The following is a 27,487-nucleotide window of genomic DNA, read 5'->3' as shown; positions in this document are numbered from 1 at the left end:
TTCTTCGTTTAAATGTTAACTAGGCTGCTTGTGGGCAATAAATGTATAAAATATGTACAACTTTCTCTTCAGCTCGCGAGCTACAACTAAATCTACCAACTATTAAATTTACAGATCCACAAAACGTTCCGGATATACACAGATTCACGTATATTAAAAATTCATTTATCAAAAGGCGCTTGTAGAACGTGTAGGCAAATAGAAAATATAAGGACATCGTTGGGGACATAACAAAGGTAGCAAGGCTGCCCGAGTTATAGCTCTTTGGATGGGAGCTGAGGTCAGCCCAAAATTTAAATAATATCAATTAAAGAAATATCAAGAAAGAAACAAAATATACACAAACGTTTACAAAAGTTCGTTATATGGCTAAACTATCAGTCCATTGTTCGAGTTTAAATCATTATTGAGAGTGCGGGATGTGGATATGGATGTCTCCATGTATGACTGCGACTAGCGCAGCTCTGGGTTGCAGCTGGTTAATCATCAGAGGATGTCCGGCGTGTGATTCTCGTCGTGCGTGTGCTGCAGCAGTCCCTTTCGCTCGTCCGGAGCCGTGCTGTGCGTTATTTCCGTGCTCACTGGCTCCGGAATGGCATCCGCGTACATGGATTCGTACACCGGATTTGCAAAGTTTCCCTGCAAAATAAACAAGAGTTAGTTGTGGTAAATAGCATATGTAGGCTGTGGACAATTAAGTCAATTAATTATAAATGGCAAAAATCATTAGAGCTACAATTTTAGAAAAATTGTGAAAATATGGACTCACCTTGTCATCTTCACTGGCAAATGTGGGCGCCTCATCTGCATCCCCGCGATACATGGCATTGGTGAGCATAATCTCCACGTTGTCCGTCAGTCGAGCGTGGGAGAATGGCTGTGCTATGCGATGTTTCCTGCGTAAAAGGCGTAGATTAGATAAGCTAAAATATGTCACACTAAAAAACACCCACCTAAGGAAGTAAGCGGCACCAGCGAACAAGGCAAGTACGAGAAGGATCACAGCCAGGACCACGACTAGCACAGAAAACACTCCGTCCGATTCCGTGGGCTCCTGTTCACCCTTTAGGGCATCGGCACTGTCCGATAGACACGGCACCACCCTGTTGTTCCCACACAAACACTCGTTTATAGAGCTCCCCGGACGACAGACGTTGCACTCGCCTCCGACGCAGTGAGGCGGCAATTCACAGGCATTGCCCTGCCACTCTCCAATGCAACTGCAGTGTGGCAATCTATACTCGTCCAGATGACAGACGCCACCATTCGCACAATACCGGGCGCAGGGATTGTCATCCGTAACGGGTATGGTGCATAAATCTCCATTCCACTGGTCTGTGCAGTTGCAGAGTGCCACGCCCTTGATTATGTGACACGTTCCCGCATTCTGGCATATCATTACCGTGCAGGGATCCCTGGTGGGCACCTTGGTGTTGTCACAAAAGTGCGGTGGACTGGAGGTGTTGCATAGATCCGATTCGCAACTTTCGCCAATGTAACGCGGCGGACAAGTGCAACTTAGTCGACCACCTCTCTCCGAGCAAGTTCCTCCGTTGTGGCAGAAGTCACGGCATGAATTGGACTCACAATGCTCGCCGAAGAAGCCACTGGGGCACTTGCACTGCCGTTGACCCTTAGTGCTGATCGCACAGGATCCGCCATTCTTGCAAAAATCGGCGCACTCGTTTATCTCGCATCGTTTGCCGGTAAAGCCATCCGGACACTCGCATTGTGGGGTACCCGTTAGCGTTTCCCTGCAGATACCGCCATTTTCACAGGTTAGATTCTTGCAGTGCTCGCATTGCTCGCCAATAAACATTTTGGGACAGCTACACTTCATGCCCTCCGTTTCGGAGATCAGACACGATCCGCCATTGTGGCAGCGGCTCTGGCAAGCAGGCATGGAGGTCTCGCATCGTGCCCCCGACCATCCTGCTGTACAGGTGCATTTCAGCGGTGGCGGTTCTTGAGATCCTGGCAACGATGGCGCAACAGAGCACACTCCGTAATTCTGACAGTAGCCGGAGCACCGATAGTGCTCACAGAGCTCGCCCTCAAACTGCGGCTGACAGATGCACTTGGGCACGTGATCCACGATCTTGCAAGTACCCAGGTTACACTGCAGAGGGCAATAGTCTGGTATATCCGCATGCGCCTTGCAAACCCCATCATCGGTCATCACATAGCCTTCAGCGCACTTGCAACTGTACCCAACGGACGCCTCCGAGGAGAGAATGCAAAGGGCGCGAGATGCCTTGCAGGGATCCTTGGCGCAGGGATTGCTTACTAGAAATAACAATATTATTTAAATATAATAAAGAAAAATGAATTCTCAACCAAAAGAGGCAACTCACTATTCCTATTCTGCTTCATTGGATGCAGGATGCCAATGTCAGATGAGCGATAGCCCTTCAGCAAGTAGGTGCCGTTGTCGTTGCCAAACTTGTTCATCTTAATGATACTCTGATCGTAGAGTTTGATATACAGATAGTCCTCGAAGACGTCGATCTTCTGGGGTTTCTCTCGATTTCCGAAACGCCTCACCACGTTGCGATCCTTGCCATTGAGACGACACGTTTCGATTGTTCCCTTCCGATAATCAGCCCAGTACAAACGTCCTGTCGGGTAGTCCATTGACAAACTAATTGGCCAGCCCACGTCTCGCTCCACCAAACTCTTTTTGTTGCTGCCGTCCAGAGAGGCCACCAATATACCGTTCTCAAGGGTGGACCAGATCATAATGCGCGATTCGGGTTCCACTACAATATCCGTAGGATTCATACCCGTCGACACCAGAGAGATGTACTTTTTACCCTCAATATCGGTGGCTAGTATTTGATTATGCCTTGAGTCTATGATGTACACACGCTGAGATATCCAATCCACGGCCAACGATTTTGGGTCGTCCAACTCGGGAATCTATCGGGTAAAAATAACAGACCGACCGTATGTTGTGATATGTAAAAGATTAGTATAAGTAGTGAATACCCACATTAAATGCAGTAAGCTCCTTGAGATCACGGCGTACCCTTACTCCCGTACCCTCCACATGCGGTGTAGCTATCTTCATGGTGTGAACCTTGCCGTGGTGCGAGTCAATCCAGAAGAGCAGCGTGTCCTTAGGCCTAATCAGTATGTCGAAAACGTCTATCTTAAGGCTGTCCGTCTGGAAGAAGCCAACTATGGTGGTGCCCTCCTGCTTGGCAGGAAGAATAAATCGGAACTCCTGCTCCGAAGCCAGCAAGAGGATCTGATCCGGTCCGGATGCTAGGCAGGTGGCATTCTTCTCCGGCCCCTTGTGATAACCATCCGTGCACTTACAATTGAAGTGGCCTGCCTTCTTCTCAATGCAAATTTGAGAGCAGCTTCCGAATCCGCAAACAGGTGGCTGGCAGTTCATCTCATCAGACCCATCGACGCAGTTGTACTGCCCATCGCATCGAAAGGCTTTCGAGATACAGTCGTCGTTTTCGCATTGGAATTGATCGTGTCGACACTTGGGCAGCGCCGCACACACAGCATCAGATTCATCCTCGTTCTCCCCACAATCATTGACGCCGTCGCAGAGCGCCGAGTTGCGGATACACAGCTGGTTGCGGCACTTGAAGGCGTTTGCGTGGCAGTGAGTTTTGGCACAAGTCTCCAAGCTTTCGTCACTGCCGTCCAAACAGTCATCCCAGCCATCGCACTTCCAGCGGGACATTATGCACTTTCCGTTTCCGCAGCTAAAGTGATCCAAATTACAAGTGCAGTTCACCTCGTCAGATCCATCCGGGCAGTCATCATCGCCATCGCATTTGTATTGCCTGAATTAAGGTACGTATAAATAATTAGATATATTTATTTTCGGATACTAGTCCTGATCACTCACTTGTTAATACACGTGTTGAAGGCGGCGCACTTGAACTGATTCTCCTTGCAGGTGATATTGCAGTTGATCTCATCACTGTTGTCGTCGCAGTGGATCTCTCCATCGCAGCGATAGTTGTGCTTGATGCACTTGCCCGTTCCGCAGCGAAACTCGCTCTCCGAACAGTTGCGCATCTGGCAGTTCAGCTCGTCACTTCCATCACCGCAGTCGTTCTCGTAGTCGCAGCGCCAACGTCCGGGAATGCACTTGGAATTGTTGCACTTAAAGTAGGTTGGATCACAGGTGGCCTTGGAGCTAAAGCAGCTTTCTGGTTCGTCTTCGCCATTGGGACAATCGTGGTCGTCGTCGCAGCGCCAAGCCAGTGGAATACATCGACCCGAATCGCATCTAAAAAGAAGAAAAGAAAACAAAATTTATTTTCACATACATTTATGTTCTAACAAGTCGAAACGGGATAGTCGACTGTTGCGACTGTTAGTTTTATTCACGGAGCTAGGTTTATAGCAAGCGGCAAGGAAGCCTACCGACTATGGATACAACGAACAAAAAGTAAAAGTACATTCAAAATCATACTCACTGGAAATCATTAGGCCCGCAAGAAACATTATCACAGTTAGCCTCGTCGGACTTGTCCGGGCAATCGATGTCCCCATCGCACACCCACACGAAGGGCATGCAGCGGTTGTTGCCGCATTGGAACTGATCCCTCTTGCAGACGAGCGGCGTGCACGCGGACTCATCTTCTCCGCCCGGACAGTCCTTAACACCATCGCATCGCTTTACGTTGTCCACGCAGAACGCACTCGAATTAGCCGTCGCTCCGCACTTCATATGGTTGTCGAAACAGGTGAACTTGTCGCAATTAAGTTCATCAGAGCCGTCTCCACACTGGTTGATGCCGTCACAAAGGTTCGATGGGTGGGTGCACTTCTTGTTGGCACACTGGTATTGTCCTGGCTCACAGTGAAAGGGAGGACAGGTCTCCGGCTCATCGCTGCCGTCGCCACAATCGTCCTGTGTATCACAGCGCCAGTAGAAGGGAATGCACTTGTAGGTGTTAACGCACTCGAAATGGGCTGCCGTACAATTAGCCCGACAAGTGCGTCCATCGTCCGCCAAGATAAAGTTTGTGGGACACATGCACTTGTAGTAAGGTTTCTCCGGCGACAAAACGCACAGAGTGGAACAGTTGGCAGCCAGGCAGGGATTCCCGCTCATGGGCTGCTGCTGTCTGTAGGGATGAAAGACGCGTAGGTCCATCGGCCGATGGATTGTGGTAATCAGAGTGGTGCAGTTTTGCCCATTGAATATACTGCAGTACTCAATGGACTTGGTCTCCCAATCGGACCAGTAAATGTGACCCTCCCACACGGCAATAGCAAAGATGTGGTGCAGATTCAATGCTGGATTAATGCTCCTTGCCAGTAGCAATCGCGTATGATTTCCGTCCAAATCACTCACCGAGATCGTATCTTCCCTGGCATCGCCCCAAAACAGCTGCTGCGTCTCAAAGCTAATGGTCAGGGCGTTTGGCCAACCCAGACCGTCGCGAATAATCATCTTTGGATTGGAGCCATCCATGCCAGCCTTGCCAATGTGCGGAGTGTCCCCCCAATCTGACCAAAAGATCTGCTGCTGATATGGATGCAGGGCAATGCCCCGCGGTTCCCGTAAATACTCGTTAATTAGGACCTTCCGGTACTTTCCATCAAGCTGGGACACCTCTATGGTATCTAATCCCTTATCGCACCAGTACAAATTTTTGGCCACCCAGTCCACGGCCAAGCCATCCGGGTTCTTAAGCATAGCTTGATGCAATGTCTGCGTTTTATTTTCCTTGGGACAGTGTCGTTTGATGGTGCCCACGGTGCTGGTGACATCAGACCAGTACAGGCACTGGCTATCCCAGTCGTAGTCCAGGGCGACTGCATTGGAAAGTTCGTTGATCAATATGCTGCCGTTGCCCGTCATGTCGACCTGACGGATATAATAACGGTTTGAAAAGATCAGCTCCATGGACACGTTGCTGGTGGCCTTGCAGGTGTGGTGGTCGACCAAAGCATAACCCTTCGCGCACAAGCACTTGTATGATCCGTAAGTGTTAACACAGATCTGAGAACACGGCTGCTGCTCACTGCACTCATCGATGTCCGTGCAGAGATGCGTGCTGTTGGGAAGAAGCTTGAACCCCGATCGACAATGACATTGGTAACCAACCACCTTGTCCTCGCACTCGTGCTCGCAGATATCTAGAATCAGACATTCATTTACATTGCACAGCTCTTCGTCCGAGAAGTCAGCGCAATCGTTCCTTCGATCACACAACAAATCAGCATGGATGCATGCTCCATTCTTGCAGCGGAAATCATCGGTGCCATTGCATCCACGAGTGTGGGCACACAGACTGCTTGCCTCATCGGATCCATCGCTGCAATCTAGTTTGCCATCGCACGTCTGGTTCTTGAATATGCAGTCGCCATCTAGACACTGGTGCATCAACATTCCGCCTGGACAGGAGTGCGGCTGAAAGGCTGGCACACAACCTTCATACTCATCGTCTCCTCCGGGGCAGTCCTCATCGCCATCGCACACGTAATGAGAGTCGATACAGAGCCCTGCCGATTAAAAGTTGGTGTTACTTTTAATTAATTGTGCAATACAAGTGTAATCACAGTACAAGAAATGATTGGTTTAGTAAGGTAGACCGAAATAAAAAGAATCCTAACTTACCACTGGTGCAGAGGTGGGCTGGTGGTGGACAGTCAGGAATGTGAGCGACGCCCCCGCATTGGGGTCCTTCGTCCTCGCTGCCCTCGTCCCCGAGGCCACTGGGGCAGTCCTTTTCACCGTCGCACACCCACTTCTGAGGAATGCAGCGACCGGAGCTCTTGCACTGGAACAAGTGCGGTCTGCAAGGCCGACTCGGGCACTGCGGCCCCTCATCGGAGCCGTCTTCGCAGTCACTCTTCCCGTCACATTGCCAACTGGCTGGAATGCACGTTTTATCGCAGGCGAACTGATTGTGCCCGCACTCGAAGCGGCAATTCATCTCATCACTGCCATCTGCACAGTCATTTTCACCATCGCAGTGCCAGGAGCCGGCAATGCAGTTCCCAGCAGCACAGCGGAACTGCCCGGGATCGCAGCTTGCACTGGTGTGGTTGCCGCAGTCCAACTCATCCGTGCCATCTGGACAGTCGGGATCGCCGTCGCAGCGCCATCTGGGCAAAATGCATATAGTGCTGTTCCCGCAGTGCACAAACGTCATGTTCACCTCGCAGGGAATCGGAGCACACATCTTTTCGTCGCTGAAGTCGCGACAGTCCTTTAAGCTGTCGCACAGGAACTTGCGAGGAATGCACTCTCCACTTCCGCAGCGGAACATATCCGGAGTTTCCTAAAAAACGAAGTTTCGAATATTTTCATTTGAAATCTTAGTACGTTAGACGAACGGAACTTTGCATCTACTCACCCTGGTGTGGTTATTGGATTGATGCACGTCTATCTCTTCTGACTGGCACTTGCAGAGCAAGGGGGTCTCATCACTTCCATCGCCACACTGCTGTTCCCCGTCGCACTTTTGCTCCTTCGGAATGCATCGATGGTTTTGGCACATGAAGTGCGTCTCAGGACATTGGCGGAAGATGCAGTAGCTGCGGAACTCGTCCGATCCATCTGCGCAATGGGTCACATTGTCGCAGGTGAGCTCCAAAGGAATGCATTCGCCGGAACGGCAATTGTACTGCGATAAGCCACAGCTTGTGTTCACTGGAGCAATGCAACGACGACCATCGGGAGCCAATACTCCCTGTGTGCAGTGGCAGGAGGCTTGACCACTCTTGTTTAGGATGCACACGTCCTCGCACTGACCATTGAGTATCTTGCACTGATTCGCATCGCAGTTGATGCTGGTGTTCTGCACTGCCACAATACCCATTGGCCGGGTCACGTGCTCTCGCAGAAAGAGCACATCCGTGCCGGTGTACTTGTTTGCTCGAACCACAGCATGAAGTACCCAGTCCGTCCAGAAGAGAAGATCCCCATAGACAGCCATTGCAAAAGCGTGCTTGGGCGTGGAGTGGGCTAACACCACGCGATTGCTGCCATCATAGTTCGTCCGCTCAATTTTGTCCAGCCGGGCGTCCGCCCAGTATAGCTTCTGCTGCTCCAGGTCCAAGGTCAGCGCATTAGGCATTTTGATATCCGTCTTTATGATCACCTCTGTTCCATATCCCGTAAGGTATGATCTCTGAATGCAGGGCGAACCCTCGTTCCAGTTGGTCCAGTATATCATGCCCAGGCAGGGCTCTACCGCAATGCCACGCGGCTTGTCATTCTCCCGTAGACTAAGCACTTTCTTGACATGAATCAGGTTTTGATCAGCGTGCTCAGAGAGATGCCGCAGCTCAACGCTACGGATAGTCGCATTGTTATTCGAGGTCCAGAAAAGCTGCTCGTTGACAATATCGTAGGCCAAGCCTTCCACTCGCTGTTGTTGCTCCAACAGGACGCGCTGGCCGGTGCCATTGAAGTGCACCTGGTTTATGGTGCTGAGCTGTACATCCGAATAGTACACCAACTGTTCCTCGTAGTTATAGGTGATGGCAATTACGTTTCTCATCAAGCTGCTATTCGAAATCATTTGAACTGGCCAGTTTTTATTGGCATGGTCGGTCATGTGGATGCTCTCAATGTTGCTTCGATAGCTAAACAGCAGGAAGTTTTCGTATGGCTCACAGCTGGTGCCATCTGAAGCCAGACGGCTATGGGCACAGGCACAAACGGCACTGGTTCCGTTAAACAGGCAGAGCTGATCGCAGGCTCCGTTGCTCTGGGCACAGGGATTGCTTCCCCGCTGAAGGTGCTTGGAGTATATTTTCAGATCCCTAATGGCATCCTGCTCCGTCTGCAGGACTACCTTTGACTGACTTAGATTTGCCAGAGGAGCCACCCGGATAATTCCCTCGTTGTACTTGTTTTCTGCCCAATAAAGATAGTCGCCCATCTTGGCCAGAGCCACGGGATTGTTAAGGCTTTCATTCATCAGCTGCTCCCGAAGATTTCCATCGTAGTCCACCTTCATTAGAGCATCCGGATATCGCTCACACCAATACACCTTGGTGGCTTCTATGTCAAGAACCAGACTCCCAACCGCCCAATTGGCTCGTGTTTGATTAACTAAAACAAAGGGCTGACTTCCATCCAGTCCGACACGCCCTATGTGTTGTTGGGTCACATAGAAAAGCAGACCTTGTAGTGGATCCACTGCCAGAACAGTAGGTTTTTCCAAATTGGAGACCACCACATATCGATGACTGCCATCCAGGCGAGCGACCTCGATGATATTTCGCTTTGTGTCGCTCCAGTAGATGTTTCCAGCCACCCAGTCGATGGCAATGCCACCCAGCCAGTCCTGCTGCTTGTATCCCACCAGGTTAAGGGCCTCTAAAATAGTTTCCCTTTGGGTTCCGTCGCGTTTCACGCGAGAGATACTACCCAGTTCGTTGTCGCCCCAGTATAATGTATCCGTTTGGGCAAGGTAGTCAATGAAGCTCGCCGAGCTAACGCGGGAAATGGGTACCAAAGCCTGAAACATTGATTTTCTCAATTTGTATTTTCCAAAGATCAAACGGTTATATTACCGGAGAAGGCGTATCGAACTGCTCCGATGGGTCGATCATTTCCACGCCCTGCAACACATCGATGGAGTAGAAAATAAATTCCGCCCGCGGAACACAACCGGTTGGGTTGTTTGGCTCAACGTCGTAACCAAGCGCACAGCGGCAGACGTGTTCCGTGGACGAAGTTGACAAGCATAGCTGCTGGCAGCCACCGCGATAGGCCCACTCGGCACAGGTATTTGAGCCGGTCTGGGCATCGGCATAAAACATCTTCATGCTTTGAATGCTCTCTGCAAGAGGAAGTGGATAAGATAAAAGATCAATAGTTTAGTTTTAGCATTCGCGTACTTGTATTGACTCTGAGATAGGACATATTGGAGCAGGCTTCCTTCTCGCATTGCATGATTACACTCTGAATATTCTCCGGAAAGTACAGCGTTCCATTGTAGACAGTTAGGGAACTGATCGATGTAATAGGACTGGCAACCAGTACTTTACGCGTCTCGTTTCTTGGAATGTCGTAGTAGGCGATACCTGAGTTGTCATATGCATAGTACAACCGCTGAGAGTCGAAATCCATTGTCAAACTTTGAAGATTGTTCTCGTGCTGATAGATCAACAAACGACCTGAACCGTCAAGATTAGACTGCTCCAACTGAGACAGACTTCCATCGGAGGCGGAGTGTATCCAATACATTCTACCACTGCAAATATAAAAGGATAGTGTCATGATAAGTACAGTTTGTAGACTAAAGAGAAGATTACTTACTTGGCAGGATCCAGGACAATGCTGTCCACCATATTAAGATCCTCGTGAATAATAGTCACGAATTCGCCCTTAAGGTTACTAGCCAAAATATTGCACTTGATCTGCCCAGAGGAGAAGTACATGTTCCGGGCAATCCAGTCAACTGCAAAGCCATGGGGTTTCTCAATGTTGGTGTTAATTATGGGCTCTATAAGGCCGTTCGAGATGCCAGCGCTTGAGATCTCATTCTGCTGGATATCTGACCAGAAAATGCGACTTTCATCTACAAGGAAATCAATGCGTTGTGGAGCGACCAACTGTAAACTTTGAAAGTTAATACATATTCTCAAAAGTGTATATTTAGTGCTATATTTACCCTTGGAGACTGCCGAATCGTTGGTATGGTGTGGTGATTGGGCTGATGCAAATCAATACCCCGAATCTCGTCCCCCATGACAAACAGAAGAATCTGCTCATTGGGAACACAACTACGTTCATTGGCTGGATCTAGGCGCATAACATGAGGACACTCGCACTTGAAGGTTCCCCTCCCACTCAAGAGGCAAAGGTGGGAGCATCCTCCGTTGTTCTCGCCACAGGGATTCCGATCCCAGGGCTGTCGACTAGAGTGCAGTACCTGAATGCCAAAGGGCTGGGACTGGGTACGCTGCAACACCTGTACATCGCTCCCATTCCACTTGTTGGCACGTATAACCGATGTGGTTCGCCAATCCGTCCAGTACACGTAGTTCTCGAACACAGAAATGGCGAATGGGTGGGAGAGAATTTCCTTGTTGCGCAGTACTACATGATGCTCGGACCCGTCATACATGGTACTACTAATCGAGTCCGACTTGGCATCCACCCAATACACTCTTTTTTGGGTGTAGTCCAGAGTTAAGCCATTGGGCCATCCTGCACTTAACTGCCAGCTGGTGGAGATCATGCGTCTTCCATCGCCCGACATGCTGGCCCGCTCAATTCTTGGCGAGTTATCATCCCAATCCGTCCAAAAGAGAAGACCCTCCCTTGGGTCCAAGGCTATGGCTCGTGGGCTCTCCATGTTTCCAGCAATCAGGGTTCGACGGAAGCTTCCATTCAGTTTTGCCACCTCGATTTGGTCAAGATTTGAGTCGATCCAGTATAGGTTTTTGCCCACCCAATCAACGGCCAATCCCTCGGTAGTTGAAAGTCCGGAGTGAATAACAGCTTCTACATTTCTCAAACTCTCGCCCACCAGTTGACCCCTATAAATCTTGTCGTCTATCACATCCGTCCAGTATATCTCAACGTTGGATTCGTTATTGTACAAGAAATCGAGAGCAATAATATTCCTCAGGGAACTGTAGAAGTTGCCCACGTTTAATGTCTTTAGGTTGATGCCCTTGATGTCCTGCCTGTTAGTGAAGATAACGTATGGCTCATCTGGAGCGGTGCTTTTGCATGTGAACCGATCAAAGCCCAATTCGAATCCATCCAAGCAACGGCAATCAAAACCCTTACCGCTACTTTCGCAGACCTGTGAACAAGTATCCCAGTGATCGCAGGCGTGCTGCATGCTGCAGCGCTTTCCGTTTGGCTGCAAGTATAGGTGGTCTGGACAGGAGCATATATATCCCTCCGGGGTGTTATGGCAACGATGGGAGCACTCGTGTCCGCGATCACACAGCTTATCCGCGCATAGAAAGCCCTCATCCGTGGTATCCTCGCAATCGTTCTTGCCATCACACAGCTGATCCACTGTTACACACAGCTTGGAGAAGCCACACAGCCGATCTGGGTGCTCGCAGATCACCGTCTCGTTCATATCAAATCGACTGGCATTGATATGCGTGCAGTTAAACTCATCCGTCTTGTCAAAACAGTGCGGTATGCCATCGCAGCGCAGAAAGTTCGGAATGCACTCAAATGGATCCATGCAAGCGAACTCGAGGGGACCACACTCGCTCAACTCTTTCCACCCAGTCATCGGATGGTTATCGCTCTTGGTCTGATTGCAATTAGCCTCATCGCTGAAGTCCACGCAGTCGTGGATACCATCGCACATGTGCATCTCACCATAGCATCCGATGGGCCGGCAATACTTCTCGCCGTGCTCGCACTCCTGATCACATTCCACCTCGTCGGCATTGTTTCTAGAGAATGGAAGCAAGATATTTATTTATTATAAACTCTTATTGACACTGCCCACTGTCCACAGACTAGTCCAGGAATTGCAGAACCTACCCACAGTTATCAACGCCGTCGCAGACATCGGCAAACTGGCGACACCGCCCGTTGTTACAGTCGAATTCCGGGCATTTACTGGCGAAGATAGTTTCCGACGTCTCATCGGAATCATCATCTGGTCCACAATCAACCACTCCGTCATTTACCCACGTTAGCTGAATGCACCGCCCACTTTTGTGGCAAGTGAACTCGTTGCTATTGCAGGTGTTCTGGTGGCAATTGGCCTGATCTGTTCCGTCCGAGCAGTAGGGAATGGTGCTACACAGCAGCGATCGCTGATAGCAGCGACCATTGCAAACAAAATTATGGGTTTTATCACAGGTATTGACGTTGCAAGGTCCCTTCGGATCAGAGCTCTCGTCAATGCCATCTTCGCAGTCCTCGAAGCCGTCGCACATGTCCTTGCTGTCGATACATTGCCGCGTGCTGCGGCACATGTAGCCGGAAGTGCAATTGGGTCGAATGGGGGAGGGAGCCAGTTGGGGAATGCAGTGGCTTCCAGTGCCGTTAAGCGTGAACCCATCGGGACAACGGCATATAGCGCCTTTGGGCGTGTTCAGACACATGCCCGGGCACTTGGATTGCGCACAAGCACTTGGAGTTTGGGGGAGTGGTTGTGTAGCTATATCAAAGATCCGCAGATCTGCAGCTCTACCAGTTCGCTGCAAGTGCACTGTTGAGCTAAATGTGTTTGATAGATTTGCCTGGTGCGCATGAAATCGCAGAATAGTAGAGTTCTTGTTGTCTGCCCAATATATAAGTCCATTGCTCTGCACAATCGAGTACGGATGAAACTGGTCCGACTTGAATAGCACCTCCCTGCCAGTGCCATCCAGCTTCATGAGCTCAATGGTGCTCAGTCGGATATCGCACCAGTAAAGCTCTTTTGTGCGTCGATCCACGTCAAGGCTGCGGGGCCATTGCATAGGCATCGCGATGGTGCCCTTAGCTAGCAACTCCTTATGTGTACCATCCATCCAGGCGCTGTATATGCCCGCTTCGCAGGATTGCGACTCCCATTGCGTCCAGTAGAGCAGTCCGGTCGTGGGGTCAAGTTCCAGGGACCTTAAAAATAAAAATTCTCTAATTGGAGAACGATGCTTATTTTCGGTTTCTTTAAACTTACATGGCATCACAGTCAGTGTTGAATGTCAGCACTTTGCTCAAATTTCGCAGGGGAGCGACCTGCATTCTCTTGTGGTTGGACCAGTACAGATGATCGTTGATCCAATCGAAGGCCACGGCGTGCACCCTTTTGAGACCTTGGGTCAGCAGTCGAGAGACACTACCATTAAGCGATTGACTCCGAATGCTGCACGAGGGTTCACCGTTTCCAAAGGGACTCGCACCCGAGTCGGCGACCACATAGAAAACCGATTTGCCACGAACATTTACATCAATTGCCAGGGTTTTCGATACATTGTATACCGGCACCATTACATCCGGCTGCTCGCCGATCTGCTCCAGCTGCTGAACTCGCTCGGTGTCGAGCGGTATGCCACTGATCCTAGCTAGATGCTTGTCGCTGTACACGAGGAACTTGTCCAGGACGGAAAGAAGGCAGGTCGTTTGATTGCGCAATTTATAGCCGGCGGCGCACAGACACTTGGCGCTGGCGAATCCCTTCGTCCATTGCGGCACACAGATCTGGTTGCAACCGCCGTTGTTGTCTCGGCACGGATGAGCCACCTCGGGCTGCTTTTGGCGGTGGAAGATTCTCAAATTGGCATCACGGCTGACATTCGAATGCAGAATGCGCGCTTTGAGCGTGAATTTGTCCAGGGCAACGATAGCCGTGTCCATCCACGCCGCCAGATAAATCGAATTCTCAAAAACTTCCACGGCATGAATGGTTTTCAATGGCACTGGCGACTACAAAACGAGATACAGAAATAATCAGATAGTCCCTCAGCTGCAAAATGTATGCTAATCCATCATAAAACTCACATCTAGTGGCCTTTTAAGGGTCCAACGATTCCGGCCCTCGTAGTCCACTCGGTTCACCTCATCCTTGTAGATGTCAATCCAGTACACCAACTCGTTTGCCAAGTCCAATGTGACGCTGCTCGGGTGATAAACTTGGTCGGTGACCAGAATAGTTCGATTGCTGCCGTCCAGCAGCGAACGCGACAAACTGGGCGTCCAATCCGTGTAAAACATAAAGCCCTTGGTGGGGTCCAAAGCCAGCGATGACAGCGGGTCCACCTGCTGCAGTATCACCCGGCAGTAAGTCATCGCATTGGTGCACAGATAGACCAGACCGTCGTCCTCGCTAACCAGATACCAGTTACCCGACAGCCAGTCCAGCCGAAGCTCAGAGAAAACTGTAAGGGAACAATAGAGCCAAATGTAGTTTCCTAGGCTTACAGGTTTGGTTTTCTTTATATTGAAACGGATATAATTTAAGATTAACATATAATACGCGAAATTGATTTGCAAGGTTTAATATTGTTGGCAAAACATATTGTTTCACGTAGTTTAGATAGAAAGCTATAGTTATTTACTCGCAAGATTCCCGACAAACGAATGCAAGTGGGCAATGAATTCTACTTTTGAACCGGAATACCCTGTGCAAGGACCCACATCGGGGTCAAGATAAACGGTCACTCACATTGCTGCGGCGAGACAAACGAGGAGAAGGGCAGTGTCCAGTTAACCCGGGCGTCATCGATGCGCTGGCACCGCATCTGCAGTTCGGGCCAGCTGAAGAGCAGGGAGCAGAGGGTGCGATTCCGGTGCCACACCTCGAAGGCGTGCACGAAACGAAGGGGTTGCGAGAGCAGCAGTTCCTCCACACTTCCATCGCCATCGCCATCGCCAGCCTTATCATTATCCTTTGCCCCCGGGGGACCGGTGACTTCGCCATTCGTTCCAATGCTCTGCACGCCGTCCCGCGAAAGAAAAATCAGCGTGGCCGGCTCCGTTGGTGGCACTATAAATTGAGAGGGATTAGCCGGATGTGTATCTGCTTCGTCGTGCTTTTGTGGCCCTTACCATTGATGGCCCGGCAGCGACCTCCCTTGGTCTTCGCATAGCCGGAGACGCAGGAGCACTCGTAGGAGCCCGGCGTATTGCGGCACAACTGGTCACAGGTGCCCGGCTCGGAGCACTCGTCGTAGTCCACGCAGCGGGTGGAGTTCGACGACTCTGGCACCTGATCCTTGGGGCAGTAGCAGCGTGCCCCTTGCGGGGTCAGTTTGCAGTTGAAGCTGCAGTTCAGTGCTGCACAAGCAGCGTCCTGTTTATCTATTCAGAAGTGGACATTATCGTAATGAGATTGTTTGAAAAAGAGTTTAGAAGGACACAAAATGGTGTGTACCGGATAAGAAATCAAAATAATAATTTATAACATGAAAAGCAGTTTGTAGAGTTGCTATATAATTTGTAGAGTTGTATAGAACAATTTTGTTTGGACCAACACACAATTTTCTAGTACACATTTAGGGACTTTAGGAACAGGATGTTGTACTACGATTGTGCCAGCTTGGGCAGCCCAATTAGCCGAATCGATCGGCTGCACTTACCACATTGCAGCTCATCGTTATCACAGTCCCAGCGGCCGTCGCAGAAGCGGGACAACTCCAGGCAGTCGCCGTTGCGGCACTGGCCCTCGAAAGCGCGGCACTTGGGCGTAGCGCCATGCGGACCTGGTCGGGAGGCAAATGAGGCGGTGGTCAGTGGGTGGCGTGGCCAGGGCCGCGGCTTACTTACAGTTCAGTTCGTCGGATGTGTCGCCCTTGCCGCAGTCGAACTCCCCGTCGCAGAGCCAATTGTTCGGGATGCAGTGGCGGCTCGCCCCGCACCGAAACTGCCCCTCGTTGCACTTGGGCGCTTCGGCTGGAAAACGGATGAGAAGCAAGCTGAGTACACTCCTCCCGTACAATAACAATAAGCGAAATGAAGATTTATGGCGGGGTTTGTTAGTGGTCTTGGAGCTGGTTGCTCGTTGGTCCGCATTTTGGCCAACAAAAAGTTGCTTCTGCTGTTGTTCGTACAAATCGCTGAATTATTTCGCGAGATATCGTAAATAACACGCAAACAAGGGCGGTCGTGGCCAACTTTTGCCAGATATAAAACTTTGAACTCCCGCTTTAAGTGGAAAACCCTAGAAATAACCCTATAGTCCTGGCACTTATAATTGGAAAGTGTTGGGCGAGCCAAACGAAAAGTGTCATCAATGTGGTTATCGGGCTTAAGCTGTAGATGTATCCCCAAGAAATCGTTGAAATATTAGACCGCACGAAACTGAAATCGTAAAATGGAAAATTGTCTCCAAAGAACCACCTAGTAGTATTCCATGGGAACACATACATACATCAAAGGGAAGCAGATTAGTTTGGCGACCATCTGGTGGCTTTCTGAAATGGAAAATACCCCTAGTGTGCCCGTGCTCCCTGTTCCTTTCAAAGTCATTACCCAATTAGCTCGCCTTTTATTAAAGCCAGTGAGTTTTATTCTTTTTTTAGGGGGTGACAATGTCCAACCCTCACAAGACCTCGAAAAAATAACTGTGACAAATACGCTTCGCTAAATGGCACGTTAATTTTTCGAGTTGACTTCGCATCCAGTTAGTTGAACTCCCCGTGGCACTTGAAAATGTTTAACAATTGGCGGCCAACATAATTTTTGACCATTTTCGAGGGTCCGGGTTGATTAAAAAAACGCCGGGCTCCAGTTTGCGCTATTCTCGCCCTGCAATTTCGCTGGTGGTCAGCATCCCATGGCTCCGTCGCCACGACTCCCTTGATAAAATTTCTGGTCCTGGTTTCGTTTTTCGCCCGCTTACTCCTTCCTCTCTGGGTTCAGGGAAAAATAAAAAATTTAAACTTTCCTCTGGACCCGGTGACTGCATGCCCTTGGGCTTATTACGTATTATATCCGTGTTGCCTTCCGCCAGCGCCATGCAAATTGCCACACGAACACCCGAATGCCCGGATACGGGAATACGAGAATACGGGAATACGGAAGCACGGCAGACGGAGACATGGACACGTCCAATGGATGTCTCTGGAGTTTAACCTCTTGGCAAGCAAAATATTTTTGGCCGTTCCCATGTGTTGCCAATGTGGCTTTTATGGTTATAGTCGCGTACGGCGGTCGCCATCCGTCCACCCATCTCACATCTCCCATCTTCCGAGTCACCCATGCCACCCGTTCGATGTCAAGGCATTGTCATGGCTGCCTTTGATTTGGACCACCATTGCGGAGAGAGTACAACGCGTTATTTGAATTCTTCTTTGCACACATCCCCTTATTTGTGTCAAGCAATTTGCATCTCTGAAATGCTCACAAGGAGCACAAATGTATGACTCTAGGAAACCAGGAAAATATTATAATATTGTTCGTAATGTCTGCTGTATGGGAACATTCCATTTGCAGTCAAATGGGGAAGGAGATCTCGTAAAAACTGATACACTCGAAAATGGCGAATGCATGAGTGTGAGCATATAACACGATTGGACAGGAAAGTGAAAGATGGGTCAATAGGTTAAAATGGCAAGGAAGTTGTTACATTTACCCACCCTCTTCGTTTGAACTTTAGTTACCAATTTAAAGGCAATGTCAAATTCAGCAGAGTCTCCATTTCTCTCCATCTACAAAATGACTCCCTCATTTCAAAGTAGCAATGCTTAGATATTCACAGTTGTTAAATCCCAAGGGTCCATTTAAGTCAAGCCCCATTTATAAGTTGAGTATAAATTTGAATGCAATTTATTTGGTCCGACGATCTGAGGAAACTTTTTTGTCGCTAGTGTAACGAGGCCAGTTTAAATGCAATATATCAAGAGGCTTATATATATGACAACACTTTATAACTCAGTGTGTGGCTGTGTGTGTGTGGCTGTGTGTGTAGCTGTGTGGCTGTGTGTGTGTCCCTGTGTGTCTGCATTCAGTTCAGTTGTGTTTAATTGAAATTGCGCGAACGGCAAGAGGGGCGGGGGAAGGGGCGGGGCTGGGAAGTTGGGCAAATGTAGATGACAACGATGTGCCGGGCACATTTATTATAATCTGTTGCATTAATATTTGCCGACAATTTGTCGTCTCAGTTGTCGTTCTCTCCCCGCTGCAGTGCCACAAAAATTAAATTAAAAATGCCAGAAGAACTCTGCGACCCAGCAGCAATTGTTGCACTTCGCAGTCGTCATTGAGTCGAAAAAAGAGGATATAAAAATGTCTACACATTAATTTTAGTCTTGTGGCTTTTCCACTTATCAGCCCTCGAGAAAATTAAGGACAAGCGCATTCATTTTCCACAGACAGTCGACCAGAGTTGGCTTTTATGGACCATGACAACTGGGCTTTCAATTTACGGATTTCTCGGCCCCAAAAATGGTCCGACAACTAATTGCATTTGCTGCGGGCAGCTGGTGAATATTCCGGTGCTTTTGACCATGTATTTGCGGTGGATTTTTAGGCCCGCCCACCTGTCAATAGGACGAAGGCACGGGGTATAGCCGAAAAAGCGTTCCGACCAAACAGCCAAACCAATAATAAAGCAATCACCGCCTGCTAATGTCCCCAGCGGGAGTTGCCAGCACATGTGGGGGATTCTGGGGGGGCTTACAGTGATCGAGGGACATATTGAATACTCACCGCAATCGCTGCCCTCATCGGACATGTCCGGACAATCGGCCTTGGAGTCGCATTTCCATCGCATCGGTATGCAGAATCCATCGTTGCATGTGAAGTACGAGGCTGGACAAGGACCTGCAATGGGATAGATGACGGAATAATGGTCATTCAGGATGGAAAGGAAGAACAAGGATGTGGAGGCAGCCATTCAATCGTTTGAGTCTCTGCCACAGTTTGCATACTAATGAATGCAAGGAGGTGTGTGCGAACGAAACCATTATGCTAATCACAAATAGTGCCATTGTAGTCACTGAGGTATTCATCCCAACACTGGGGATTAACTAGAGTGGCCAACCTGTTCTTAAATGATATCTTAAGTGCGATATAAGCATGCAGATCGATGGCCAGGCTAGATAATTAAATGAAATATGACGCTATTTCATTGTTTGGAAAACAAATTCTATCCTTCTATTTTAGCGCTTTTCATCCTATGCAATATAGCCGACAACGCACACTCACATAAATTATTCCCGAATAATATTATTATCCTTCACTTGATCCACAGCTGCGACCAAAAGATTGCCAAATTATTTTTCCATTTAATATGCAGAGTGGCGACGTGTCAAACACCACACCACCACCACCCACCGAAAAGCCCGATGCTGTTCCATTCTCTTCGCCGAAAATGCCAGATAATTTCAATGTTTATGCAGTTGTTGTAGGCCAGTACGTGCCTACAATTAAGCATTAACAACGAAGCTACATTGCTGGAAGCCAAATGCCGATGTACGTGACTCTGGAACAGTGCATCATTAGGCTGGTCGAAGCTGTTTCTAGCTGCTTCCGTAAACAATAAAAAAGTAATTTAAATTTGCTTAGCGCATAAATAAGAGGGTGTCGGAAATGGCCCAGCTTCCTTGTGACAGCATTTTCGGATCCAGAAGACCCACTTTCCCAAGTCAAACAAAAAGCATTCGACTCGTTTACTCAGCCGCCCAAAAGCTGAACTCTGGTTCCCCATAAAAGCCATGTCCGGCACAGTGCAGCAACATAACGCATCCAACAGCCATGTCATTGAAGTGGCTCTTGTTTGTCGCCCTGGTGGCGCTGCTCAGCATTGGAACAGGTTCCCTGGCCCAGCCAAGGAGGTCCGCCATCCGGGCCAGACCAGCTCTGGAGCAGCAGATTCGCCTCCAGCGCTTGAATGCCAAATACTATGCCATTCAGCAGGACGAGGAGGATGGCGATGACATCCTCGAGCATGAAGAAGACCTGGCCGACGATGGTGAGGACGAGGAGGAAGATGATATCAACGATGGAGAGGAGGAAGAAACCCAAAACACCGAAGCTGAAACGGAAAACAAAAAAATGGATACCAAATCGGTGACCGCTAACAGCACACCCGCCAAGTCAAAGACTGAAGTCAAGCAACAGTTGCAGAGGGAGGACGAGTCTATCGATGAACTGCAGGACCTTGAGGAACCTGAAGATGAAGGCGAGGACGAGCTTGAGCAGGAAATCGACCTCCCACGCGCTGAGGCGCGTAATCGCCGGCGCGGGGGCGGGCGAAATGGCAAGGGCGGACGGAGGGGGCGTGGCAACAGCAAGCGCAGGAGGGGAAACCGCAGGTGCGGCGGTAAGGGAAAGCGCGGCCGTCGTGGCCAACGAAGACGCTCGCCTTCAAAGCGCAGCGGCAACAAACGAAGAACGGGTTCCAAGACAAAGCGACAGGGTCAGAAGAACAAAACAGCCGCCAACAAGGAAGCTGGTGCGCCGTCAAACAAGGTGGCCTGAAGCGGTAAATACTCCCATCTTCGAATGCAGCTTTAAAACTCATTTAAACAGCAGCGAAAATCTTAATAAATAATCCACAATCAAATGTATCGCGTATTCTTATCTTGCGGTTATCCAACCCTTTTGCGGTTAAGGATACTGCAATCGATTTTTGCAATTTTCGAAATATTCTTCAATATTGTTGTACCCGTTAATCGTAGAGTAAAAGGGTATATTCGATTAGTTGAAAAGTATGTAACAGGCAGAAAGAAGCGTTTCCGATCTTAGGAAGGATAAAAGCTAGAACGTTGAGATTAATCCTGCATTCTAGAGACTTAGGCGCAGCGCAAGTGTGTGATGTTGCCACGCCCACACTTTTGAAAATTGTTTTTATTTATTTCTTACCAATTCCTATCGGTATATGTACCAAAAGTATTTTAGTCATTCCCCTTCTAACGCCCACAAGCCACCCAAAAGTGTCACGGGCAAACATTTAAAAAGTTTTTCATTTTTATATTTTATTATATTATATTATTATCTGATAGCTGGGATCCTTGACCTCTCTTGTTTTCATGTTGTAGTTCCAAAGGATCTAGGCCAAAATAACTATACTATACAAGAAGATATACAAGAAAAGTAGTGTGGAAGCTAGACTGAAAGAGAGATCACTGAGCCAAACATATAATAGTTAGAATTTGCAGAACTTATTGTATATACATAAGTAAGCATTAGATTCCCATTGAGTAATAGTCATTTATGAATGAATGAATATTAATACAAAATAAATTAAACAAGGAAAACTGAGCCATAAAATTTGTTTTCTATACAAGTTTAGCTCACTAAATAATAGATTAATTTCAAACAAATTCTGCAGGATGTGTTTTGCATCTGAACGTAGTAAAAGAGCTTAACAGAAACGAATTGCAAATATTGCTGGAAATATCCCTCGGAATAATCTTTATTGTAGCATACTTTTCGGAGCAAACACTCACGTATTTCGCCAGAGAAAGTTTTTATCGCGAACTCATACACAGGTGTGTGTGCCGCCAGGTAGCAACCGCAAGTCATAAATTTCGTAGCTATTACGCTTTTGTTATAGTGATTTTTTATGTATTTATGCTGTTATGCTCGCATGACCCCATAAATTATAGAGCGCTGCAATTTCGTTTAGCGGTTTTTGCACTGTTCAAAATTAGTTTTACGCCTCTTTTTGATTTAGTTCCCATGGAGGTTTAGTGCTTGCGCCACATAAAATCAAAATAAGGGATTCGCAGTAAGGGGGTGCAGTTGGTGAGCCAGCTCCAACTCCAAATCTGGGATGCACTCAATTTCAGAATGTTTTCCCTTCAGCTTATCTTTTGTCTGGCTGGATTGGCCACTGGGTTCGTTTACCTGACAGCGTCGTCATGCCAATCGTTGGTTTAAGGATGTTCCGCAGAAAGTTATTTTCAAGTCAATTGGAATTGGTCGCAGAGGATTCGAGGAAATTAGGTTCTCGTTAAGAGTTTTCAAGCAGTTCATTAGAAAGAGAAACATAAGTACAATATAAGGGCCATAACTACTTGCGATTGAAATAAAAAAGTCGAAACACGTCAAGCGATGGACTCTTTAAAAAATTATAGTCGTCTCCTCTTTTCTCCGGAAGTATGTTTTTAATGGATAATAGAATTTTCAACTATAAATATTTTACTAAGTAATTACACCTTGAGTTAAAATAAAGTGAACAGGAAGTCCAATAATTAAAGATAACTCTATTGCCTTGCTTCACTCCCTCGCAATTTTTGAGAAATTCCTTTTGAGAACATTGAAGGACGTTATCCTGTGTTTGCTCTGTCTGTCTACCCGGTCTACCTGTAGCCAATTTCGAGTTGCTCTTATCTGTCTGAACTGCTGTTGGCAGTTGGTCAGCACAATGGGATGGGCATGTGCTCCTCCGCTTGGTTGAGTGGGTGGCTGGTGAGTCCTGTCTCTGTTTCAGGTCCCGGCCCTTCTGCCACCCAGCGTCTGTTAGCCAGCCAACGACTGCCTGCTTCTGACATTTGCCAAATCAAATAGAAATTTTAATTGACTCTTGGCTGGCAGACGTGCCAACGCTTTAGTTTCCGACTGGGTTCCTGCTTTTTGTAGCAGGCTCTTAAACCAGAAGCGGATCTTTAACGCAGCCCTATTACTTTACCCTTAAAGCCTTTGTCCTAGCTATTTGCTCTGATTTTGAGCGACCCGACCTCTGCCCTGAATCTCCGCTTGTTTTTCCATCAGCAGGAAAACGGGTTAAGCGCCTTTTGGGCTTGAAGGGAAATTTGCATCTGTCGCTGTTGCGAATTATGTGGGCGCACACGGAAAACAGAAACTTTCGGATTCAGGACTCGGATTCAGTTCAGCGCCACTTCTCCACCTCCTGATCTGCTCCTCCCTGTTTGTCAACAACTTTGCGCGCACCTAATACTGCTGGATCAAAGGGGATATTTGTTGCGTGTAGTATAAGTTATTTGTATAGCAGACACCACCTTCTGACTGTAATAAAAATATAATACTGCTGGATCAAAGGGGATATTTATTGCGTGTAGTTATTTGTATAAAAGACACCTCCTCCTGACTATAATACAAAAATATACATTTCTACAATCTTCAATTGCGCAGTCAATGAGATTCGTTCTAATGGTAAGATGGGATATGGATCCATTCCATTCTGAAATAACTAATACGTTTAGAACCCCTTTGAAAAAACAGATTAAGCCTTCAAATAAAGATCAGCCCAAGTATAAAAGATGAAGTATCAGTTAGTCGTGACCGTTAAGTATGGAAAGCCATCTTGTTTTTTGTACTTGTTTTTGTTTGCTTTTTGGGTCAAAAAGATCTGTGTTTGTGCGCGTTGGCTGTCTGTGTGTAACATAGTTTTTCACTTAATTAGCGCGCTGAATGACGCGTTGACAGTTGGCAGGAGTACGTGCCACGCCTGAGGGGCATGCAACACACAACTTTCCGTGATTGTTGTTGTCTCTTGTTGTCTGCGGGAGCGGCAGTTGTCAGCTGAGAAATGTGCCAGAGATTTTGGGGATATGGTGCTGCCTGAACCTCTCACTGCTGTGAGGTAGCGCTCATTATTAAGGACAACTGGTGTTTATTACGGAAATCATATGGCGAACTTATTTTTTTGTAATTGAATTTAAATGATATTTGAGTAAATACTTAAGTAGAGCTGGATAGTTAAAACAAAGAACATTTACAAACTGGTATCTTTATACAAATATTTATTATGGCGAGGATTATCCAGGCAAGAGAATACATCGGTGGATTGGGCCGAAGAAATTTACCACAAACTTAACGATTGAATGCTTAAATTTACACCAGTGCTCTGAGCCATCCCTCGTTCGGAATGGAGCCATTGCATATCGTTTACATTTTCACTGCCGGCAGCCGACGAATTTCCGTTGTCGGCTCGTGCAATTTGCAGTTCACACATTACTTTTATGTCTGCCACCTCCCGTCTCGCATCTATCAGCTCTTCATCCTCTTACTCCTTTAGTGAAAAACATAGTGAAAATTCACACAACGCTGGGAAGATGCCTTTTTAATGTCACAACATTTTTCCTTTACATATAATGAGCAGCATCAAGGTAGCGAATTTTTCCTTTTAAAAATCACAGCTTTTACAAGCATTTAATACGACACAAAATGAGTACACAGAAAAAACATAAATAATTTTTAAAAAATTATTGTAGAAAATAATAATTATGGTTCTTTTAATTCACCAACCTATACCAACTAATTAGCTAATAGGATTGCGGGGGAGAATTAAAAAAAAAAATGATTGCCATAACTGCTGTATGAAGATTCTAGTAACTGTGATTTGCGAGTTTAATTCAAAACGTTGCCCCGCCCACAAAACGCAAAAAGTTGGCACTCCCACGTATATGATTATATATGATTATATCTTTTCTGCCAGCTTCTATCGATAGATTAAAAGAACTTTTAAATTTCCAGGTGTATTCGATAGTCGAGGAAAACGATTATAGCGTCCTCTCTTGTTTTATAATATGAGCTTCCTCTGGCATAAAAATCATGAGAAAGGTGACAAAGAGAGATGCGGGCAGTCCAGATTTCCGGTTGCCATTGCCCATGGCCTAAACCAAGCCGTGGAGCCCGCAGGAAGCAGGAAGTTGGAAGCCGGAGCTGCATCCTGTGGGGATCCCCCGCTGCGGTGCCGGTCATCATCTGGCAGTACATACAAATTCGGCGGCTTCCGTTGGCATTTCAACTTCCTTGTACTGCGGTCTCAATTTTCATTTATATCGACAGCAAAATCTGATGTAATGTCCTCGCATGCTCCACTCCATGTCCCTATGAATAATTTAATGCACTGGAGTGCGCATAATGAGCGTGAATGACATAAATGCACTTTAAATTCTTGCGGGAATTGGTTCCGAATTGGGATAGTAAAGGGGGTACAAGGTCGGGAAATGTTGTAGGATATAACAGGCCAAACAACACCAATTGCCTTTTAATTAAAAAAATACAACAAATATATATTTCATTATATATCAAGAAAATAAACCTGAGTTTACTAAAAGAAAAGTTTTTTTTTTTGAAACTAACATTGTCATAGGAAAAACTAGTTTATTATTTGCTAACCAATCTATTTTGATTTCGTCTAGTTGTTCTCTTTTTGTCCTAATTTTTTCAGAATGGCTTGCTGGCACCACTGCATGTTTGAGTAGGGTGGTAGTGGGCGGTGGAAATGGGGATTGCTTTGGGCCAGATAGCTGTGTCCGGCTTTCGGTTGTTTGCCTTGGACATCGGACTTTGCCGGCGTTTTTGGTTTCGGTTTGCTCGCTCGGTTTGTTGTCTGTGGCCGTATGTTTTCGGCACTTAAATCGAGTTTATTACGTGCTTTCTATTTGGCCAAATGGAGAAAATGGGGCCTGAGAGCACTACTAAAAGCCAAATCACTTCGAAGCAATAAGTAAAAAAAACTTTAACCCTATCTCTACTTGAACTGCGCCAGCGTTTTGTTGTGTCTGTGACCACGCAAACTTGTAAATGAGTGTTTCGTTTATTAAATTGAATTGTTTTTGGGAAACTCAAAAATACACACAGAACTTCTTCCATCGACAAAGTTTTGTGGGCATATATGAGGTGGAAAGAATAGGGGATTACGATATTAGACATCTGAAGTGCACTTGCACATCAGTTAGAGGCTACCTGAATATTTAGAGCATTTTGCATAAAATTGATAAGCTAAACTATTTACTTTATACAAGAGCATCCCACCCCTTTTGCACCCTTTGCCGAAAATTGAGATATAATTTTGCATCTGGATGGACCATAAAAAGTTGCAGCATCATCAACGCTTGTCGAGGGACCAAAATGCAGAAACGGCGAGAAGGAAATCCTGCAAAAGGGCTGAAAAACTTTCTCTTTGCAGTTGAGGAAAAACTTTGTAGCAAATATTTGAATAAGCTACCCTCTGCTTTCTTTTTTCACTCGCACTACCAATTTTTCTTGCATTTATTGCTATGTTTTTCGGTTGCCTAGGGCCAAACTTTTATTAATGAGCCAAAAGTTGTGAAGAAATGGAGCTAAGGAAAGAATGAGGCCTTCAACGCCTTATATATGCCATTATTAGCTAACTCAAAACAGCAATATTACAATTTAGAGAAAATTCAATTTAAATACTTTTCATGAATATATTCGTTGAGTCTTGGTATTTCCATAAATTTGATAACTTTAGATCAGTAGTGTATTACATTGAATAGCATGCAAAACTAAAAAAATGAGATAGACAATGCAAACTTTTCCACTGCAGCATAATTTTGCCAGTCTGAAAACTTTACCCTTCCATCGATCCATGTTGTGTTCAAGTTTCGGGTTAGGAGTTGAGTCAATACCTTAAAGCACTTGATGCCTTTTCATGCTTTCCACCGGCTGCACCATCATCATTGCCGTTGTGGTTCGTTCTCTCGTCGTTTTCAATCTCCCTCTGGATGTTGAAAATTTCCATCATAAATGTTTATAAACACAATTTTCTAGTTGCGGCAAAAGTTATACTATTGGAGCAGCCTCTTTCCCTGCTCTCTGATGCACTATGATTTATATGTAAGCGATCATCAATCTTCTTTTGCTGACATGGTTGTTGTTGGTTCAGTTACTGCCAGTTGAGTGGAGCCGAACAAGCAGGCCTTTAAAGATTTTCTTTTTGTCTCCCATTGATTTCCCAGCTCCTAAGACTGCAAATTCATTTTGCTTGTTTCTGGGCAGGAAGGAAGGATGTCAGGACGGAAGGAAGGAAGGATGTGGGGCGTGGGGCGTGGGAGTGTTGTGGCTTGTCGTGTCTGTCATTGTCATGTACTTGTCGTACTCGAGGACAATAAATGCATTTGCAGCAGCACTAAAAACTCCAGTTGCCCCCACAGAAAACGGCAATCAATCGATGATTTCTATTCATTTTTAAACACTTTGGACCAATAAGTGGAAAAGACCGAGCCTGATATTTTAGGACATACATATATAAGAATATTAGAACACTCTAAAAATAAATTTCGGTAGTGCACTTCACTTTTCGAAATATAGATTAAGCACCTTTAATTCGAATGCAGATACATCATTATTTTGTAATTATAAAAAATAGTTTTTCCTCAAAACTATTAAAACACCGTGGAAAGAATATTACAG

At 46.9% G+C, this 27,487-nt stretch overlaps 2 protein-coding genes across 2 annotated transcripts in view; one reads left to right on the top strand and one right to left on the bottom strand.

The window, feature by feature from the left end:
• Positions 1 to 343: 343 nt before the first annotated feature.
• LOC120443701 (low-density lipoprotein receptor-related protein 1B) overlaps positions 344 to 27,487 on the bottom strand; it is a 53,414-nt gene continuing 26,270 nt past the window's right edge. Inside the window, exons 2-22 of the mRNA XM_039622942.2 lie at positions 19,064 to 19,177; positions 16,181 to 16,306; positions 15,994 to 16,116; positions 15,464 to 15,715; positions 15,081 to 15,401; positions 14,417 to 14,793; positions 13,596 to 14,341; positions 12,467 to 13,534; positions 10,617 to 12,375; positions 10,262 to 10,557; positions 9,841 to 10,196; positions 9,514 to 9,782; positions 7,344 to 9,458; positions 6,602 to 7,268; positions 4,449 to 6,486; positions 3,872 to 4,258; positions 2,993 to 3,806; positions 2,355 to 2,919; positions 954 to 2,286; positions 770 to 896; positions 344 to 639 (exon numbers count right to left, since the gene is read on the bottom strand). Of these exons, the coding sequence (XP_039478876.1) occupies positions 487 to 639; positions 770 to 896; positions 954 to 2,286; positions 2,355 to 2,919; positions 2,993 to 3,806; positions 3,872 to 4,258; positions 4,449 to 6,486; positions 6,602 to 7,268; positions 7,344 to 9,458; positions 9,514 to 9,782; positions 9,841 to 10,196; positions 10,262 to 10,557; positions 10,617 to 12,375; positions 12,467 to 13,534; positions 13,596 to 14,341; positions 14,417 to 14,793; positions 15,081 to 15,401; positions 15,464 to 15,715; positions 15,994 to 16,116; positions 16,181 to 16,306; positions 19,064 to 19,177 (14,006 nt within the window). The 3' untranslated portion in view covers positions 344 to 486. The remainder of the gene's footprint in view (positions 640 to 769; positions 897 to 953; positions 2,287 to 2,354; positions 2,920 to 2,992; positions 3,807 to 3,871; positions 4,259 to 4,448; positions 6,487 to 6,601; positions 7,269 to 7,343; positions 9,459 to 9,513; positions 9,783 to 9,840; positions 10,197 to 10,261; positions 10,558 to 10,616; positions 12,376 to 12,466; positions 13,535 to 13,595; positions 14,342 to 14,416; positions 14,794 to 15,080; positions 15,402 to 15,463; positions 15,716 to 15,993; positions 16,117 to 16,180; positions 16,307 to 19,063; positions 19,178 to 27,487) is intronic.
• Positions 20,111 to 20,836, top strand: LOC120443703 (protein nemuri). Its single transcript, XM_039622943.1, has one exon. It carries the CDS (start codon positions 20,111 to 20,113, stop codon positions 20,834 to 20,836), a length of 726 nt encoding a protein of 241 aa, XP_039478877.1.

This window comes from Drosophila santomea, chromosome 2L (genome assembly GCF_016746245.2).
Source record: "Drosophila santomea strain STO CAGO 1482 chromosome 2L, Prin_Dsan_1.1, whole genome shotgun sequence".
NCBI classification, from domain to species: Eukaryota; Metazoa; Arthropoda; class Insecta; order Diptera; family Drosophilidae; genus Drosophila; species Drosophila santomea.
The sequence above is the reverse complement of the archived record's forward strand: the minus strand, read 5'-3'. Positions and strand labels throughout refer to the sequence as shown.

What these genes read in the sequence shown, in the direction of transcription:
- LOC120443703 (XM_039622943.1), top strand. Translation starts at nt 20,111, where the DNA reads ATGTCATTGAAGTGGCTCTTGTTTGTCGCCCTGGTGGCGCTGCTCAGC.